This window comes from Nanorana parkeri, unplaced genomic scaffold (genome assembly GCF_000935625.1).
Source record: "Nanorana parkeri isolate BGI_ZX_2015 unplaced genomic scaffold, ASM93562v1 scaffold82, whole genome shotgun sequence".
NCBI classification, from domain to species: domain Eukaryota; kingdom Metazoa; phylum Chordata; class Amphibia; order Anura; family Dicroglossidae; genus Nanorana; species Nanorana parkeri.
Genome location: NW_017306350.1, coordinates 2174025 through 2193991, shown reverse-complemented (window position 1 = coordinate 2193991; position 19967 = coordinate 2174025). Strand labels below are relative to the sequence as shown.

Genomic DNA, 19967 nt, shown 5'->3' with positions numbered 1-19967 from the left:
GATAACTTTTGAGGTCCCCAAATTTCATATTGAGCTATTTGGCAAGGATATCATGCAGAGGATTTTTTATTTAGTGCCAAGAGCCAGTGGGATTCCCATTTCTGACACCTGTGCCAGGAGTACATTTCTAGGAATGAAAACATACACATTTAATCAGCAAAGTCCCCGAGATTGCTGGATGATTTTGAACTCCAACATTTACTGTAAAATAAGCAATTTTTAGGGGGCTGATTTATCACAGTTGATCAGAGTCTAATATGATTAGGCACCAAAACATCACATTTGGATAAAATGTTGATTATTTGGGTTGGAAATTAAGTACGTGGGCAATCTACCATTGTTACTTTTTCAAAGAGAATTCTGCAAAGTGCTTTTTTTGCATTTAGCGTATATGTCTAGCCAAAATGTTTTTCCTTAGGGAAAGGTGACTACTGTAATGGGGACATAAAGTGATAGTAAATCTCTCATTTTATAGTTGTAGGTGAGAGGGAATCTTCCAATGTCATCCCCTGATCAAGAGGGGATTTCCATTAAGTTCCTTTGTATCTTCAGGACAGAAAGTAAAAAGAAATCTGTTCAACAGGACACAGAGAAAAAAAATAGACAGGGGTTTTATCCCTTATCTTTTTCTATGCAAACCTCTTACTAAAGATACACTTTTAGCTGATCCCTGACATAAATCAACACATTTTTACAAAAACATCAACCTTTTAAGCAAAACAAATAGGAATTGTATTTAACCACTGGAAAAATGACTGGGCAGAAGTGAATAAAAAACACTGTTGGTTTTCTTTTCTGTGTTTCATCTTTCAATCGTGATGATGCAGTGGTTGAAGCAGGATTAGATGCAGCATGGCTCTCACACACTGTCAATGATTTTGAAGCAGGGAGGGTACAGACAACGACTTATTCCGGGTGTGTGGTTTAGGAAATCAGCTAATTTACATTTATCATGCCTTCCTCCTTCAGACTGAGACAGAATGTTACTGAGTTATATTTAGAAATAAAAACAGCACCCGTCATTAGAAGCTTTTATACAATGAATCAATGGCACAATGCATGTACATAGAGAGGAGAAATAATAGAGGTTGACCCTTTGACAGAGAAAATATAATAGCATGTTATAATTTCAAGCTGTGGTGTCCAGCACAGCATAGTAAAATATTTGTACACGGGAGGAAATCGGTGCTGAACAAGCAACAGCGCAAACTAGTTAATCCTACACTGAATAGATAGCAAGTGACAGCCATTATTATCAACCCAATTAAAGATGTTTGCAGTCGTGTCACATGCACTTCTGAGAAAAAAAACTGATGGTTTTCTTTGCATCTTTTCACAGGACCTGTTGTTCAGTGTGTGTGCTCTGAATATCATCTCCACAATCGTCTGTGCATTGGCTACGGCAATGTGCTGCATGCAGATGGTCTCTGCTGATGTTCTACAACTGGTGAGTAACAAGACAGGTATTCAAAACTATATGCCAAATCACAGGAAATGTATTTGCAAACAAAAGCATTCCTTGATTGATAGGGACCTCAAACACAAGACTTTTATGGGGTCACCACTATGCTGATGTTATTATGACATTGTGCAGTGATGTCATCACTGTTGTCAAAATGACATTATTCCCTGAGCACTAGAAACTTCTACACTTCAATGCACAGTGTGTGCCTTAGCAGCATGGGCCTAATGCAGTAGTAAAAGCATTACACGTTTCAGTTACAATAAAAATAACCAGGTATCAGAACGCAAGCTCTTTTTTTATAACACACAGTAGGTTTATCCATATGGTAAATATCCAGATGATGGTTGTACATCTAATTAGGCCACTGTAAATGTTCAATAAACATTGAATAAAAAAACAAACTAAAAAGTGGAAAGTGTACAGTAACCTATAATAGAAATCAAATAACTCTCAATAAAAATCAGCTATAAAGTGACCCTGTCAGGGTCACTTTTACAAAGGTGTCATCTATAAAAGAAGTGTTTATTTAATTACCTTTCCAGCAACCTGTGTATTGAAAAGTTGCTACATCTCTAATTCTGACCTTCAGATTAGTTGAATACAGATACTCCTCACTTAACCAAGTTCCGTTCCTATGAGTAGGTCGTTAAGCAAAATGGTCACAATACCAACCATTCAGAGAGCTGGTCATAAGTCCAAATGGTCAATTACTTAGGTTTGCATACTGTAATTACCCATGTGCTTGTATAATACTATCAGTCGTAGAGCTGGTCATAAGTCCTAACAGTCAATTACTTAGGTTTGCATACTGTAAATACCGAAGTTCTTGTACTAGTCATAAGACTGAACAATCGTTAAACAGGTAGGTCATAAAGTGAGGAGTAGCTGTACTTGTTCCCCCTTTCTGGCTGTTCCTAATGCCAGCTCATATATCATGTAGTTACGTACGAGCCAGTGGGAAGAACCACAGTGACTGGAGGGGGAGCAAGTATTCTTCACACTTGGAAGTGTAAAATACTTGCAGCAACTCGGGGGTGGGGAAAATGGTGGCTTTTTAAATACACAAGCCACTGAAAGGGTAAACCTTTAAACGTATCATTTACAGATGACCTATTTTAAAAAAGTGACCCTGTGGTGTTCACCAAATGGCAGGTAGGAAAGGACATACTAAGCTGTAGAAATATTTGCCTTCAATGCACATTGTGTTGCTCAACTCTGCCCTATATGAATATGACATGCAGCACATCAGGTTTTATTTACAAACACTGGAGTGATCAGACGATCGCTCCAGTGTTTGTCCTGCACAGAGGATTGGTACATACTACTGACATCTACCGATCCTCTGCCGCTCGACCACGCACAAATGGGCTCAGCTTCTCCTCTGCATCCCCCCTGCTCTCCTGGGCAGAGGCAGCGGGGGATCCGACGAGAAGTGAAAGCACTTCAGCCGCGGGGGGGCGGAGGGGGTGGGTGTTGGAGCCGGTGTGACAGAACGGACGGGCAGTGAGGGGAGAGAGAGGCGCCGGCTGTCAGATCCTGGCCGAGCGTCTCTCTCTCTCCTCACCGCTCTGAATTAGTTCTGTGACAGCGGCTCCGTCCTTCGCCCTCCCCCACCGCCGGTTCCTTCACTTCTTCTCGGATCCCCGCTGGGGAGAGCAGCGGGGATCCAGAGAAGCGGCGGGAGGAGAGGACATGGCGATCTACCAGTGATCGCTACGCGATCAACTGGTAGATCGCGATCGACCTTGTGGGCCCCCCTGCTCTAGATATTGATTTCCACAAGCCTATACAAAATATCCAAAAGCAGATACTGATAATGCATAGTACAGTTAAAGGTTCCATAAGTAAAATGAACCTGGTCTTGTTTAAAATATTTCTAAGGTTAAGAACAGTGCTATGTTTCAGGCACCTATTTTAGTTTTCAAATCAATACTCACTTGGATCCTAAGATCCTTGGCCTAGGTTCTACATGGGGCTTTGACTTCAAGTAACAAATAGAACCCCCTTGCCCTAGCCCCCTCACCTCCACCTTCCATGTGTCACTAAGCTCCTGTACCTCTCTAATAGCACAGTAGCTTAGTGGTTGCCACTGGATAGCAATGAGCATAGCAGTCTTTGGGTATGCTTAATAGGCATTCACCTAAAGGAAAACTTGATCTAAATGATTACCACTAACCCTCTGAGTACCCTCATACTTACCATCAGCCCTGATTCACTGTAAGGGCTTACATGGTGCTACACAGCTTTTGCAAACAAAACCTCTGGTGGGTTTCTCCTCACACTGTGCACAGTGCATATGCAGTGAAGTTGAATAGGAAATTATCATATAGTATACATGATTTTGGCATACATTCACAATTAAAAAAAGCTTTCAGACAAATATTGTAAAGCGATCACAATATAGTTATTGCATGGAACTACTTCACTCTTTAAGATTTCTTGCAACAAGCCCTAAGTGCTACAGAGTGACCCACAGGTTTGGGAAATTGTACCTCTTAAAATTAATCATATTTGTAGTACATATTTTTTTGTAGTGTATATGTAAATCTCTGCATTGTTTGAATTACCAAGTGTAATTTCTGTTTATTGTGGTAATACTTGTTTTGGAAATAGCGTACAGTAATACCTTGGTTTACAAGTAACTTGGTTTGAGAGCGTTTTGCAAGACAAGCAAACATTTCTGAAAAATTTTGCTTTGATATACAAGCAAATGTCTTGCAAGAAGAGCAAAATTTTGTAGAAAAGCACCACCTGAATAAGGCTGTAGCAGTGCGAGCGATGAGTCTGTTTAACGACAACGCAATGTCACATTGGATAGATTCCTTGTTAAGGTTTCACGAAATGAAAAAGATTCCATTGAGTCAAGAGATAGCAGTGATTCCGTTAGTGATAGTGAAAGTCGTCCTACGCAATAATCCTCCTCCCTCTTGTCCCTCTCACACCGGCCACAAAAGGTACCGGTAATTGGTTTATTTTTCTTTATATTTTATACGTTATTATATTACAGTACAGTATTGTAATCATTTTATATGAATATTTTTGGGATGTGGAACGAATCATCTGAATTTCCATTATTTCCTATGGGGAAATTCGCTTTGATATACAAGCGCTTTGGATTACAAGCATGCTTCCGGAACGAATTATGCTCGTAAACCAAGGTATTACTGTATATGAAAAGCTCTACATTGTTTAAATTACCAATGCAAGCAGAGTGTAGTTTCTAGTTGGGGCTGCTATAAACTATCCCCTTAATATTGTTTGTCAGCAATTTTCTACGTATACATCCTTTGCAGTACCAGTAGTGGTGTTATAGCAATCAATTTCAGTGTAGCTTCAACCCCCTTTAATAGCAATATATTTTTTTTCTGACAGGAATTCTTATTTAAAAGCAACCTTTGCAGTTTTAAAATATATTTAATTTAGTCACAAATCAAAACAAAGCTACTGCATACAATTATCATATGTGTGACTAAAGTAGAATAAGTAATACATTGTGGACTTTTTTCACACACAACAGTGAACCAAATAGAGCATCAGGGTTTTGTTTTATATATTTTTTTTTAAGTGGCAATTATTATTCTGAAATGTTTTTTTACTAAATTATTTTAATCTGTCCTGTTTCTACTTCAGTGTTATCATGAACAAGCATTAAAAGTAAGGCTAAATTAAGCTAAGTGTTAATTATCTGATTCTAAGTAAAAGAAGCAGAAACATACATATTATAACTGGAAAACTAAATCTCAGTTTCCTGCACTGAATGTTCTTCTATGCTAATTGCCTCCTCTAAATTGCATAAGGAGGTAGCAGTTGGTTGATGTGAACACAGATGCATTGCAGTTCCTGCTGCCCATGATAATTTTTAACATCCAGAGAACACTTAGGTTGCCCAAAGACCAATTTACATATCTGACTGTTTGTTTAGTCACTTACTTAAGAATTCTTATTGTCCAGCATCTGCCTTTATTGTCTACACAATTATTGTAATTCTTTCCTAATCCCCTTTGTGTAGTTTTGCAGACACTAAATGAGAGCGTCTCCTTTTGGTCATGAGCAATTTTTCATATACCCATGCATGCAGAGTTCCCAGCAGATCTTGTGTTCTCCAGTTACAGTAATACCTTGGTTTACAAGTAACTTGGTTTGAGAGCGTTTTGCAAGACAAGCAAACATTTCTGAAAAATTTTGCTTTGATATACAAGCAAATGTCTTGCAAGAAGAGCAAAATTTTGTAGAAAAGCACCACCTGAATAAGGCTGTAGCAGTGCGAGCGATGAGTCTGTTTAACGACAACGCAATGTCACATTGGATAGATTCCTTGTTAAGGTTTCACGAAATGAAAAAGATTCCATTGAGTCAAGAGATAGCAGTGATTCCGTTAGTGATAGTGAAAGTCGTCCTACGCAATAATCCTCCTCCCTCTTGTCCCTCTCACACCGGCCACAAAAGGTACCGGTAATTGGTTTATTTTTCTTTATATTTTATACGTTATTATATTACAGTACAGTATTGTAATCATTTTATATGAATATTTTTGGGATGTGGAACGAATCATCTGAATTTCCATTATTTCCTATGGGGAAATTCGCTTTGATATACAAGCGCTTTGGATTACAAGCATGCTTCCGGAACGAATTATGCTCGTAAACCAAGGTATTACTGTATATGAAAAGCTCTACATTGTTTAAATTACCAATGCAAGCAGAGTGTAGTTTCTAGTTGGGGCTGCTATAAACTATCCCCTTAATATTGTTTGTCAGCAATTTTCTACGTATACATCCTTTGCAGTACCAGTAGTGGTGTTATAGCAATCAATTTCAGTGTAGCTTCAACCCCCTTTAATAGCAATATATTTTTTTTCTGACAGGAATTCTTATTTAAAAGCAACCTTTGCAGTTTTAAAATATATTTAATTTAGTCACAAATCAAAACAAAGCTACTGCATACAATTATCATATGTGTGACTAAAGTAGAATAAGTAATACATTGTGGACTTTTTTCACACACAACAGTGAACCAAATAGAGCATCAGGGTTTTGTTTTATATATTTTTTTTTAAGTGGCAATTATTATTCTGAAATGTTTTTTTACTAAATTATTTTAATCTGTCCTGTTTCTACTTCAGTGTTATCATGAACAAGCATTAAAAGTAAGGCTAAATTAAGCTAAGTGTTAATTATCTGATTCTAAGTAAAAGAAGCAGAAACATACATATTATAACTGGAAAACTAAATCTCAGTTTCCTGCACTGAATGTTCTTCTATGCTAATTGCCTCCTCTAAATTGCATAAGGAGGTAGCAGTTGGTTGATGTGAACACAGATGCATTGCAGTTCCTGCTGCCCATGATAATTTTTAACATCCAGAGAACACTTAGGTTGCCCAAAGACCAATTTACATATCTGACTGTTTGTTTAGTCACTTACTTAAGAATTCTTATTGTCCAGCATCTGCCTTTATTGTCTACACAATTATTGTAATTCTTTCCTAATCCCCTTTGTGTAGTTTTGCAGACACTAAATGAGAGCGTCTCCTTTTGGTCATGAGCAATTTTTCATATACCCATGCATGCAGAGTTCCCAGCAGATCTTGTGTTCTCCAGTTGTGGCATCTGCTCTAAAGCTACATAGCACGTTCTGCTGAATTCTAAACAGCAGGCAATGGAAAGGATTTCCAAGCAGGGAATTCCTTTCTTCCAGCCACTAAATATTTTATTGCATTTTTGTTGAAACCCAGTGTATGCATGAAATACCCGCTTGCTGAAATTCCTTCCTTTCCTTTCATTTATAGCTTTTCATGTATTTATAATTTTTCTTGTAACCAGAAAAAAAATAATTATGAACACAAATAAACAGTACTATTAAATAAGATACTAAATAGTGCTTGCAGCATTTTCTTTGGACCAGCCCAGACATTGTGTGCCTTGCGTTCTCGTGCGGCCGATCGCAATTGCAGGCAGAGGGCGTGGCTACGGTGCCATTCACTTCAATGGACTGCCACGCCCCCTCCTGCCTCACAACATAGTGAGCCAGCCGCAATGTGATACAGTGTTTCCGGCCAGAATCGGGCTGGAATGCACTGTGTCTGCTGTGAACGAGGCCTTATGGAAATCTGTTTCTCAAACTATGAGCATGAAAGATTACAGCCTTTTACAAAAGTACACACATGGGAAAATGTAATGATTCCCCATGGCCATGTTGGGTTTTTTTGTAACTCCCCCCCTGCTCCTGCTTGCTTCATGCCAGCTTAAAGTGTATGTCCACCCAAAATATTCCATTCAGCTTGTTGCCAGATAACGAAAGCACATATGAAAGCACAAATTATACATACATGCCCATAGCTTGGCAGCACATTGGTGCAGTGGTCTGCATTACAGCAGTGAGTGTCCCCAGTTCAAATCTTGGTCAGCACACTCTCTGCATGGAGTTTGCAAGTTCTCCCTCTGCTTGTGTGGGTTTCCTCCGGGTACCCTGGCTTCCTCCCACACTCCAAAGAGATGCTGGTAGGTTAATTAGCTCCAGTCTAAATCAGCCATGTGATATATGGACCTTAGATTGATAGCTCCTTGAGGGCAGGGAATGTCCAGCTATGTAAAGTGCTGTGTGGAAATAGAAATTAAACAAAAATACCTCTTAGTTATAGGAAAGGAACATGGCAAAGGCTTGCAATGGTTTAACAGTTATGAAGAAATCATAAATATATGTCCATAGCTTGCCAGCATCGGACAAAGGAACACCAACTGACAGCAGGTGAGGCTAAATTGTTGGATGAAATAAACAAGGAAACATATCAGTGGCTATTTAAATCACCAACTATAGTAGCATCCTGAACAGTGGCGTAACAATCACCATAGTGACCCAGGCGGCCGCTATGGGGCCCGGCTAGGGCCGCCTGGGTCGCTATGGCATGTAGGGGTGCTGGCTGTCACAGACACAGCTCAGCAGCGGCCACGGCGCATTTCCCCTCATAGCCGCTGCAGAGCTGTGTCAGTGACAGCCAGCCGCTGCGGCAGATGAGGGCGGTGTTCGGAATGGAGGAGGCGGGGCCCGCCTCCTCTTACATCACTGGCCAGTGACCTAAGAGCAGGTGGGGCCAGTGATGTAAGAGAATTCACATAGGGGGTGAAAGGAAGTGAGTGTATAGCCGAAGATATAGTGTATAGCCGGCATTAGGTTTGGCTATTCTGCTCTGTACCTCTGTGGTACCGAGCAGAATAGAAAATCAGGGAAAATTGTCAGAAAAAAAAGGTAGTAAAATGTCAACAATGTAAATAAACAGTAAAATAAAAAAATAAATAAAGATTTTTTTTTAAAAGAAATAATATTAAAAAAAGAAAAAAAATTGGGCGGAGATAGCAGTGACACGTAGCTTCGCCCAACTTTTTCCTATTGGCCAGCACCTGCTAGAGCAGTGGTTCTCAACCTCTCTAGGGCCGGGACCCCTTGATAACATTTGCCAAGTTGTGGTGATCCCAATGGTAAAATTTAGTGAAGACGTGGCTGCGGCAGCAACATCTGGTGGCGTGGCGGGAGAACTGACACTGCTGCGCTAGGAGAGGGCTGAGGAGCACTCTCACCTAGCACACCAGAAATGACACAGTGACCCACAGGTTGAGAACCACTGCTTAAAAGGGACAACGAATCCCAGAGGAATACAACAAATTGCAGCAATAGTCCATTATACTATAATGTTCTATTGCTGGGATTTGTAGTCCTCTGTAGCTGGTGTTATTCTGCGTTGTGCTGTAGAATTTATTATTGCTGGGATTTGTAGTCCTCTGTAGCTGCTGGTATTCTGCTGTGTGCTGTATAATGATTATACAGTGAAACGCAGAATAACACCAGCTATAGAGGAATACAACAAATCCCAGCAATAGTACATTATACTATAATGCACTATTGCTGGGATTCGTAGTCCTCTGTAGCTGCTGGTATTCTGCAGTGTGCTGTATAATGATTATACGGCGCAACGCAGAATAACACCATCTATAGAGGAATACAGCAAATCACAGCAATATTACATTATAGTATAATGTACTATTGCTGGGATTTGTAGTCCTCTGTAGCTGCTGGTATTCTGTATTGCGCTGTATGTAATGTATTATTGCTGGGATCTGATGTATTCCTCTATAGATGGTGTTATTCTCCATTGCGCCATATAATTTATTATTGCTGGGATTTGTAGTCCTATATCGCTGGTGGTATTCTGCATTGTGCTGTATAATGATTATACGGCGCAATGTAGAATACCACCAGCTATATAGGAATACAACAAATGCCAGCTAAAGCACATTATACATACACTGTATAATGTATTGCTGGGATTTGTAGTCCTCTATAGCTGATGGTACATATACAGCACAATGTACCATCAGCTATAGAGGATTACAAATCCCACTACCCCAGCAATACATTAATGCAGCACCATGTGGGGGGGGGAGTGCAGGCTTACCTGAGCAGATTGTGAGAGATAGAGTGTAGAAAGCACAATCTTTTTGGTAGCTGCACTGTGGTTATAACCGCATTAAGTGCACCGTCAGAATTAAAAAAAAAAAAAAAACACCATAGGAATGCATGATGGAGAACTTCAGGTCCTCCTCTGCTGATTGGCAGCAGCAGAGGGCGGGTGCAATAGCTGGTTTGCTATTGCAATGTGAAATAGCCAATATGAATCTAGCAATGCATTCCTATGGTGTTTTTTTTCTGACTTACGGTGGCCGGCAGCCCGATGCCAGAAAAAAAAACCCAGAGCAGAGTAAGGTTCTCTCTGCTTGATTGAGCAGAGTAAACCTTTCCAGGAGAAAGTGTTTCTCTCCCGGGCGGGTGGGAGCTGCTAGGCGACCCCTGGCAAATCGTCATTCGACCCCCGATAGGGTCGCGACCCACAGGTTGAAAACGGCTGTGCTAGAGTCTTCTTGCAGGTCCCGGCCAATAAATAACAACTGGGCATAGCCAGCTATGATGTCACGTCCAGCTCCGCCCAGTTTTTATTGTTTAATGACAGTTCAGGATCCCCAGGTCATTTGGGGATGCTGATCTGTCATTACAACTGGTGAGATCACTATCCAGCTGTCATTTGCGGGGCGAAAAGTGGGTCCCCAGGAGGCATTTTCCATAATGTGCTAGTATGCATAGCATGTTAGCACATAATGGCAGACTTGCCTCTTAGGCAATCCCCTCGAGCACTGAAATGTTAGCGCTCCTCTATTGCGCTTCAAACTTCTTCCAGTCTTCTTCCAGGTTCGAAGTCTTTGGCCTCTTGATTGGCCGTGTCAGGATGATGTAACTCCCACACATGCTCATGGGGCGTTACTTCATCTCAGCACAGGACCTTGCTGAGCTTTTGCGAATGTGCAGCTCAGGGTACACAAATGTTGACAGGCAGAGAGGAGCAATTATGACAGAAGAGACATACTGAGTCTTTTCTGTCATAAAAATACCCAACCTACTTGTATTTTTTCTCTTAATTACTTTAATTTCGTTTAAATAATTGTAGCTGGAGGATTTTAACTAACCTGCCCATGCTTCTCCATTAAAAAAAGTTAGTCATTTTCCTATAGTGAAAACTTGGATTCAATGTGAGTCACAGAAGCTAAAGACATGAGCAGATTGGTTGGCCACTCTCAGTCTCACATACAGCCCTAATCATTGACTAAAAATTAGTGTGAGAAAAAGCTATTTTTCCAATATTTCTAATCTATTAAAAAAACTTGCTTTAAAGTGGACCTCAACATTTTGCTAGCTTAGTGAGAGTTGTGATGACCCACTGGATTTGTATTGCTATCTGTAGCTTTGGCAAGATGATCTTTCCCACCCTAACCTACAGCATTAACTGCCATGGTGCTGCTGTGCATCATAGGACCACTAGAAAATTCTGCCTCAAGCAATATTTTAAATATGCTGAAAGAGAAGAACAAGGAATGTCAGTGCTGTCACTGTAGGATCAGTGGTAAAGGGGAGATGTTCTTACTGGGATCACAACTTAACCACTTCAAGACCAGGTGTTTAGACCCCCTTCCTGGCCAGGCCATTTTTCTGTATTCAGCGCTGCGGTACTTTGACTGAAGTTTATTCCGTCATGCAACGCTGTACTGAAATGAATTTTATACCATTTTTTAGGGACAGATAGAGCTTTATTTTGGTGGTATTTAATCACCACTGGGGTTTTTATTTTTTACTATAATTAGGAAAAATTTAAGAATTTTTTTAAAAAAAAAAGTTTGTTTTACATTATGTTAGGAAACCTCGCTCGCGCGCGCGAGGGGGCGTGTCTGAGCGGACGTCTAAAGACGCCCGCTCAGATCTAGAGAGCTACGGGCCGGCCATAGTAAAAAAACGGCCGTGGTTAAAGTCCACATAGGTTATCAAACCTTTTTTCATTCCACCCAAATCCAAAACCAGGTTTTCTGTAGCGTTCCAGTACAAGGAAAATGTAGGTGATATGGTACATGTGTATGTGTAACCCTAATTTTTTTTCTATCAGTATTCCACTGGTTTCTCTCCTACCAGTATTCTCCCCTCCTCCTCTTCATTCTAGCCCTCAGCTTTCATTAACAGGTTACGTTTTAAGTACCTCTTGTACAGGAGTACAAATACAATTCATTAAAATTAGCTACAAGATTATTTACTTCTCTGTAGAGCAAGACTACTTTTATAAATGTTTTTGCAACCTGTAAATCACATTATGTAAACAGCTGTTTCTTGTTTGCATCTGTTGAATGTTGGTGTGATATTGTCATACTAAATTTTCAGCTGCCCTGACCTAGGTGTGTATTTAACTGTAATTAAATAAACCATACACCATGAGTAAAAACAAACCACTTAATCCATTCTCTGTTTCTGATTACTACAGCTAATGTTAGAGATAAAAAATAAAGAGTTGACAAATCCTCTTTACAGGTACAGTATATATGACCCATGGGTGCTTGCTTGGGGAGGTTTCCAAATTACATTGGCAAAAGGGACTCCTTGGCTAGAGCCTGCATGTTGGTTGTCTGCCTGAACACACTAGCAGTTAGTGTGTTTGAAGGTACACTGGGCCAAGATTTTTTATGTTAGGCATGCTGAATCTGTGTAGGTACAAGAGAACAGCTCAAGAAGGAAAATAGGCAGGGTGTAGTGCTGCAAAAAAAATATATGAGAGAACTGGCATTGAAGATAGGAACCACTTATGCTGTGGGAACTATGTGAGATAAGAGCTGAATCTTGAATCATTTGCTCTCGTGCTCTCCTGTAGATTGCTTGATCAACATGCAGTTCATATTTTAGTGTATAAAAAGTGTGTTTGTAGAGCAAGAAAAAGGAGATCCTGAGTAATTTTCAAAGACTCTAATATTCCTCTATTAAATAAAATCTCTTTAGTTAGTACAATTAGAAACACATTAAAGCAGGCCTTTACCCATATCTTTAAAATAACAACAAACACGCCTTTAGAAATGTTTAGTAATAACAATCTACAAACACATACTTTGCCGGTTTCTATTCTTTGCATACCTTATTTCTCTTTTCTTCCCCAGTCTTCTGACAGTGCCCATGTTTACTAAGGGCTGATTACTAGCTCTCCTATTGCTTCCTGGATTTCTTGCACATGTGACTAGACATGTGACCATGCACATAATCTCAGGGACGAAAAATGCCTTTCCCTGAGATTATAGATGAGATTGCCCAGCAATGCTCTGCTGATGACAATGCAATCCAAGTGTGCATTGCTTTGCCAAACTGAAGTCATTTTGCCCTTTCAAAGCTAGAAGTGAATTCTCTGCAAGTGTAAATATTTCAAAACAACATGTCTATGTTATTATTATTCATCATACATAGAGGGATGCTTTGGTAGAATTTGATTTTTTAGTGTAAAGGTCGACTTTAAAGGGGCACCAAGCAAGAATTTTAGCAGTTTGTTGGATGATGATAATCTCTCAAAATCCTTCCCCCCTCCCTCCATAAAAATGGGACAGATGAAATTGAAGACTTGCTTCTTCTGATCAGGAAGAAAGGATCTACATTACATTTGAAAACTTAAAAAAAAAAAAGAAGTCAATAATACCACTAGCTACCACCCACCACCATATATATTAGGAACCCACAGGAGAGTCCCTTTGAATTTACTCATAAATATAGTCACATTTTGAGACTTGAGGCAGGTTGAGAAAGTGTCGGGTTTATGCCCATGGTTGTTTGCTAGCTACCGATGGAGAATGCATTTCCATCTTTGGTAAAAATCATAGCTGAATAAATGTCCCATTAAAGCAATATTCTGGTATAGGAACTGAAAAGTATGTGAGCTACTACAGAATTCAAAGGAGTTCATCAAAAGTGATAATTGCAAGGCATATTGGACTTAGTGAGCCGTAAATTGTAACATGTCATGAGTAATTTGTCAAATCAAGTGCCTGTATTAAAAAAACTAAGAGATAGTTATCAAAAAGAGCCTGCAGACCTTAACAATTAACTCAAACTGCTTTTATTTTATAATAATTGGTGTAGTGTAATTTAATGCCAATCTATAGGGAAAAGTAGCAGTAGGATTAGGCATAACTCTGTATTTGGGACCATTACTTGCTGCAGAATATGGTTTACCATCAAGTACTATCGCTTAGTCTGAAAGTGTACAACAAACAGCTGTTAGCAAATGGTAACAATAATTGCTACCATCTACTGTCCGTGTAGTCCATAAGATGCAGCTTTTGCTGTAGTCCAGCATACTTTATAGTGTCATACTAACTGAGGGTACAATATGTTGTAGGGGAATCATCCAGCCTGTTGATTCTGCAATTGCCGGTCTCCTGCAGCAGGGCATTCCAGAGCTTAATTGCTGTGGACCCTTCTAGAGATGAGTAAAACATTTCTCAGATTAGACAAATTGTGATTTTATTTTTATTCAACTGGGTATATCCATATATATCTGCCCAATCTTTAAAATAAGATACAATTCATTGATCTTTGTTCCCAGGTTTTACCGAATTGTGGGCTTCCTAGCAGATAAAACTGATCTGAGGTTCAAATGGATCGAAAATTTCCAAACCATTGATTCTCCTACTTGGATTATCATTAACTCCTCCCTATATAAATGGTAAAATCTGTTTTTCTCCACAAGCAGTTGGTCCCCTTTTATACGTTCTATAGACCTTTTATATATGTAGTGCTCACCCCTGAAGGAACTGCTGTGAATTTCAGGGTTTTTTTGTCCCACACCAGGATAAACCGCCCAGGCTAGATACACAAAACACCCCAACACACCTTACGGGATGTTGATAATGGGTATTAACCCCTTAGTGACACAGCTTCAGAAAAAAAAAATGTTCCTGGAAACCAGAGCAATTTTGACAATTTTGCTGTGTTTGTTTAACCATAATTTTGTATCTTCCTCCTGCATTGCACCTACACATGTTATATACAGTTTTTTTAAAGTATAAAATAGTCTTTAATTTTAGGTGACATATGCATATGTAAATTCTTATTTTTTTAATTTAAAAAATCAAACAAATGCAAATAAAATGAAGAAAAAAATAAATTTTTCACAATTTTGGCAATAATAATATGTACATAATTAGTGTAGCTAACTGAAAGTAAATTAATTCAAATAAAATACATTATTTTATTTGTCCTGATTTATAGGGTATATCATATGTCTGGGATTTCAGTTTATTTTGGGAGTTATAGGTCACAAAATAGTGAAAAAAGAGTGAAATACAATTTTAGTGTGGAACAATTTTAGAATGTGGTATGTTTTTTCCTATATTTAATACCTTCCTCACCACTATATTTTCTTATAATTTGTTTATTAAACTTTTTTGCCTTTTTTAATCTTTTTGCCTTATTTAATTTTACAATTTTTAAATTGTATTTTTTTTAAACTGGGCGCACCAAGGGGTTATTTTTTTACATGCGCTTTAATACTATGTATCTCTGAGGAGAATACAGTATTCTCCTCAGAGATACTTTCTATTGTAGGATAATACAACAGCATACGTATTTGCATTACTGACATTCAGAGATGTAATATAATCTTTTGAGCTGTAGATCTCAGTATAGTGCAATGCTAGTCTATGCTAGTCTTTGTGTACGTACTTATCTATGATTTCACAGGAAGTTTTCCTATCTATATGTTTCTTGCATGATACTATATGCACAGATGTAATCTTCTTATAAGCAAGTAAAACTTAATTCAGCATTCCTCAAGAACAAAGTGCTTCATCTGAACACAAACCAAACAGGTTATGGTCCCAGACACCAAACAGAACACTGCAAGTCAACAAGAGCTGCATCCAAGCTATTGAAAGATGGCAAGTAGTTCAGATATGAAGTTTGCAATCACAAAGCTCAACGATACCAACTACCAGCTATGGAAATTCAAGCTTGAAATAATGCTAAGCGAAGACGACTTGTGGCAAGTTTTGTGTACAGACAAACCAACTAAAGGACCCACGGAGGAATGGGACAAGAAGAACAGACAAGCAAACGCAATAATAAGTCTGCTAATGGAAGACGACCAGCTCATCCACATAAGAAAAGAGAATACAGCTAAAGGTATGTGGATTGCATTACAGAAACTGTATGACCGTTCTAAATAGTAAACTATAACTGCTGCACAAGTTATATAAGATGAGAATAGAAAGGCCAGGAAATGCATGAACATGTGAATGCCATGCTGGAAATCATAGAATAGATACATGCAATTAACACTAGAATACACCAAAGGTAAATTAATCGAAGAATATGACAGAAGGAAAGAAAATATGCACCATGACGAGAAAGCCCTCAATGTGCATGAGAGCGCAAAGCAAAACAAAGAAAGCAGAGTGTGTTTTCACTGTAAAAAGATTGATTACCTGAAAAAAGACTGTTTGATCGGGAAAGCGGAGCAGAGAAAGTGAGAGGCACCCACAAGAGAAAGAGCTAAGGCAGCTACAAAGTAAACTGCAGGCACACCATGGAGCTCTACCTTTAAAGTGACTCAGAACTGTATACCACACGGATGGTGTATTGACTCAGGAACAGCAAGTCACATGACAAGTGATGAGACCTACTTCACAAAAATTGATTTCAGTGTTATGGACAAAGTTTTTCTAGCAAACAGGAAAAGTATTACTGCAGAAGGTAATGGTCAATGATTCTTGAACTGCATCACACCGTCAGGAGACAAGCAGAGTATCCTCATGAAAAATGTACTTTATGTCCCAGACCTAGAAGGAAGCCTTCTATCTGTGAAAACCCTTGCTAATTATGGTCTCACAGTTTAATTCCAAGGCGATGAATGTACAATCTGAAACAATAAGCAAATCCTTGCAGAAGGAAAATTGGATGAACACCTGTACAGACTCATCACCACAGATGAAGAAGTCAAAACAGCCACTCATAATCCACACAACAAATGTATCCATCTATGGCACACACTTGGGCACGAAAACCCAGAAACCATGAAAGACATTATAAAGACATTTTAGATTGTAAGCCCTCACGGGCAGGGCCCTCCTTACCATCTTGTCTTAAATTGTATTGTGACTGTAATGTCTTCCTTATATTGTGCTGTGCAAACTATTGGCGCTATATAAATCCTGTATAATAATGTATAATAATAATAAAGAGAGGCTTATCAGAAGATATAACCGTACTGCCCTGCCAAATGCTCATGACATGCAAATGCTGCATGGAAGCAAAGGCCACATGTACCCTAATTCCACAGGCCACTCAAAGAAAGACCACCCACCCCTTGCAGCTCATACACAGCAATGTGCGCAGACCAATGAAAACTCCCATATCAGGCAGGAACAGATATCTACTGACTTTCATTGATGATTATTCCAGGTAGACAACAACTTGTCTGATGAAGCACAAGAATTAAATACCAGAAAAACTTCAAGAGTTTGTAGCCATGTCCAGCAACAAATTCCAATGGAAACCAGGAATTATACACACAGACAACGGAGGGGAATGCATCACTAAGGTAGTGGAATCATATCTGAAGAAACAATGTATGGTAAACCAGACCCCCACATCATACACTCCTGAACAAAATGGTGTAGCGGAACGGAAAAATTGCACTCTTCTAGAAATGCCCAGATGCATGCTGTCAGACGCCAACCTACCTAAGAAGTACTGGGGAGAAGCAGTCATGACTGCAACATACCTACAGAACAGTCTACCATCAAAAGCCACTGAAAGAACCCCATTTGAAATATGGCATGGATTGAAGCCTAGCCTAGGGCATGTCATAGTGTTTGGATGTAAAGCTTACACCTATATTTCAAAGGAGATACGATTCAAAATGGAGAACACAGCCATTGAAGGAATTCTGATGGGCTATAGTGAACAAATTAAGGGATATAGAATCCTCCACCCAAAGACTGACAAAGTGACAATAAGCCACAGTGTTTACTTTGATGAGAACCCATCACCAGAAACAATGATCCCAAGAAGTTGGGAAGTGAATTCGCCCAGTGAACCAGCAAAGGAAGCTGAGCAAAGTGAAGCCGCACAGGAGTCAGAACAAGAAGTGGGATTCATCAAGTTCCATGTTAAATTCTGCGGAAAAACCTGAAATTAGAAGATCCACTCGAGCAGCAAAGTGAATACCACCCTGCAAGCTGTCATATACTGGTAAGACACATAGACAAAATAAAACCTGGACCCGCAAGAGCAAGCCATTATTGACATTCAATATTGCTCAACAGAAGAAATGAATGTGGATGCACTCACTAAGCCATTGCCAAAGGATCGTCACAGTTTCCTTCGAGAGAAGCTAAACGTCATATAGCAACACATATGCTGTTGAGAAGGGGTGTTGAAAATACAACAGCATACTGATTTGTATTACTGACATTCAGAGATGTAATATTATCGTTTGAGCTGTAGATGTCAGTATAGTGCAATGCTAGTCTATGCTGGTCTTTGTGTGCTTACTTATCTATGATTTCACAGGATGTTTTTCTATCTATACATCTCCTGCATGATGCTGTATACACAGATGTAATCTTCTTATAATCAAGTTTTACTGTGTTCTGCAACCAATCTTTTCTCTTAAGGGGTAAGCAATTAAGCCAGTGCTACATATACTTTATAATCTATATATGGACTTTGGGTATATGTATACACTTTAAATAAGTTGTCCGTACGTCAATGTTTTTTTTGTTTTTTTAACTGCACAAGCCCAGTTTCTCATATTTCTTTATAAACGAAACTTCCCACCCAAAGGAAGAAATGCTTTTATCATAACCTTACATTTATTAAGCCATGAGCAAGATGGCAACATTACTTTCTAATACCAATCCTTGTGGTTTCCCACCACTATGATTATCCGATGTGTGACCATTTTATATTCAATACTACCCTATGTCTTCTGTCCTTAACCGGTACTTTAGGTACATTCTCTCCCAGACTTTTCATCCTCAAAGTCTTTACTATGCTCATACAGTATAAGACGAATGTTTAATGGTTTTGTAGAATCTAAACAGGTCACATCAATAGCATTTACTTTCACAGGAGTACTGAATGCTTGGTTTAAAGCATCAAAGTGTCTTAGCAGTGGAGGTTATTATCTTAGTCAGCCTGCAAAATGTCTTCACTGTACATTTCAATGCAAAATGGCAGTTTCTTTGGCTCATAAACATAAAGGAGTCTAGGATTCACACTTGAAGAATCATATTGATTATACGTCATGCAGTAGGCAATACTTTTTATCTTACCTGTCCCTAGTACATGCACTGCATTTTATCTTCCCTGTTGTATAAATATGCAACAGGAATTAGCCATGGATAGCAATGTAGATTTCATAGAAGATACCACACTAATCTGTCCTGTGACTGCAAGAAGATACTTAGTGGAATGTATACGACAGCAAATCTTTGGCACCTATTGACTAAACTGATTGTTTAGTGTGACTGGTGGTAGATAACGATCATTCCCTTTTTACAGAACTACCTCTCAATCAAATAGCATTGCAGGAGATTTTAAATGATGCATCGGTAACAGCCATAAATCATTATAGTTTTTTCTGAGTTCCAGTGTTTCTGTGTGTGTTCTGTGCATGCTATGAAAGGACAAATTAATCTTAAAGGAGAACTATGAGGTGAGTGCTTTTCAACCATCATCATAGTTGTAGCCGACCTGTGACAATGAAACTGTCACAGGTCGGCTCAGTAGATCGGGAAGTGAGCGAACACATACCGGCGTTCGCTCACTTCTCGATCCTGTCACGGCTCTCTGCCGTGACAGGGGAGGGACTGGATTCCCCCCTCCCCGCTCCGATCCTCCAGCGCTGAAGACATCTGAAAAAAAGTTAAAGGAGAACTATGAGATGAGTGATTTCCACTCACCTCATAGTTCTAGCCGACCTGTGACAATGAGACTGTCACAGGTCGGCTCAGTAGATCGGGTGGTGAGCGAAGACATACCGGGTTCGCTCACCTCTCGATCCTGTCACGGCTCTCTGCCGTGACAGGGGGAGGGCTGGATTCCCCTCTCCCCGCTCCGATCTGCCAGCGCTGACTGGCGGAACGGACGGGGGAGGGG

General features: G+C 39.4%; 1 protein-coding gene across 1 annotated transcript in view; it reads left to right on the top strand.

The window, feature by feature from the left end:
- Positions 1–19967, top strand: part of FAM189A1 (family with sequence similarity 189 member A1) — a 413737-nt gene that overhangs the window by 326280 nt on the left and 67490 nt on the right. The window contains exon 4 of the mRNA XM_018552286.1: positions 1340–1447. Coding sequence (XP_018407788.1) covers positions 1340–1447 — 108 coding nt within the window. The remainder of the gene's footprint in view (positions 1–1339; positions 1448–19967) is intronic.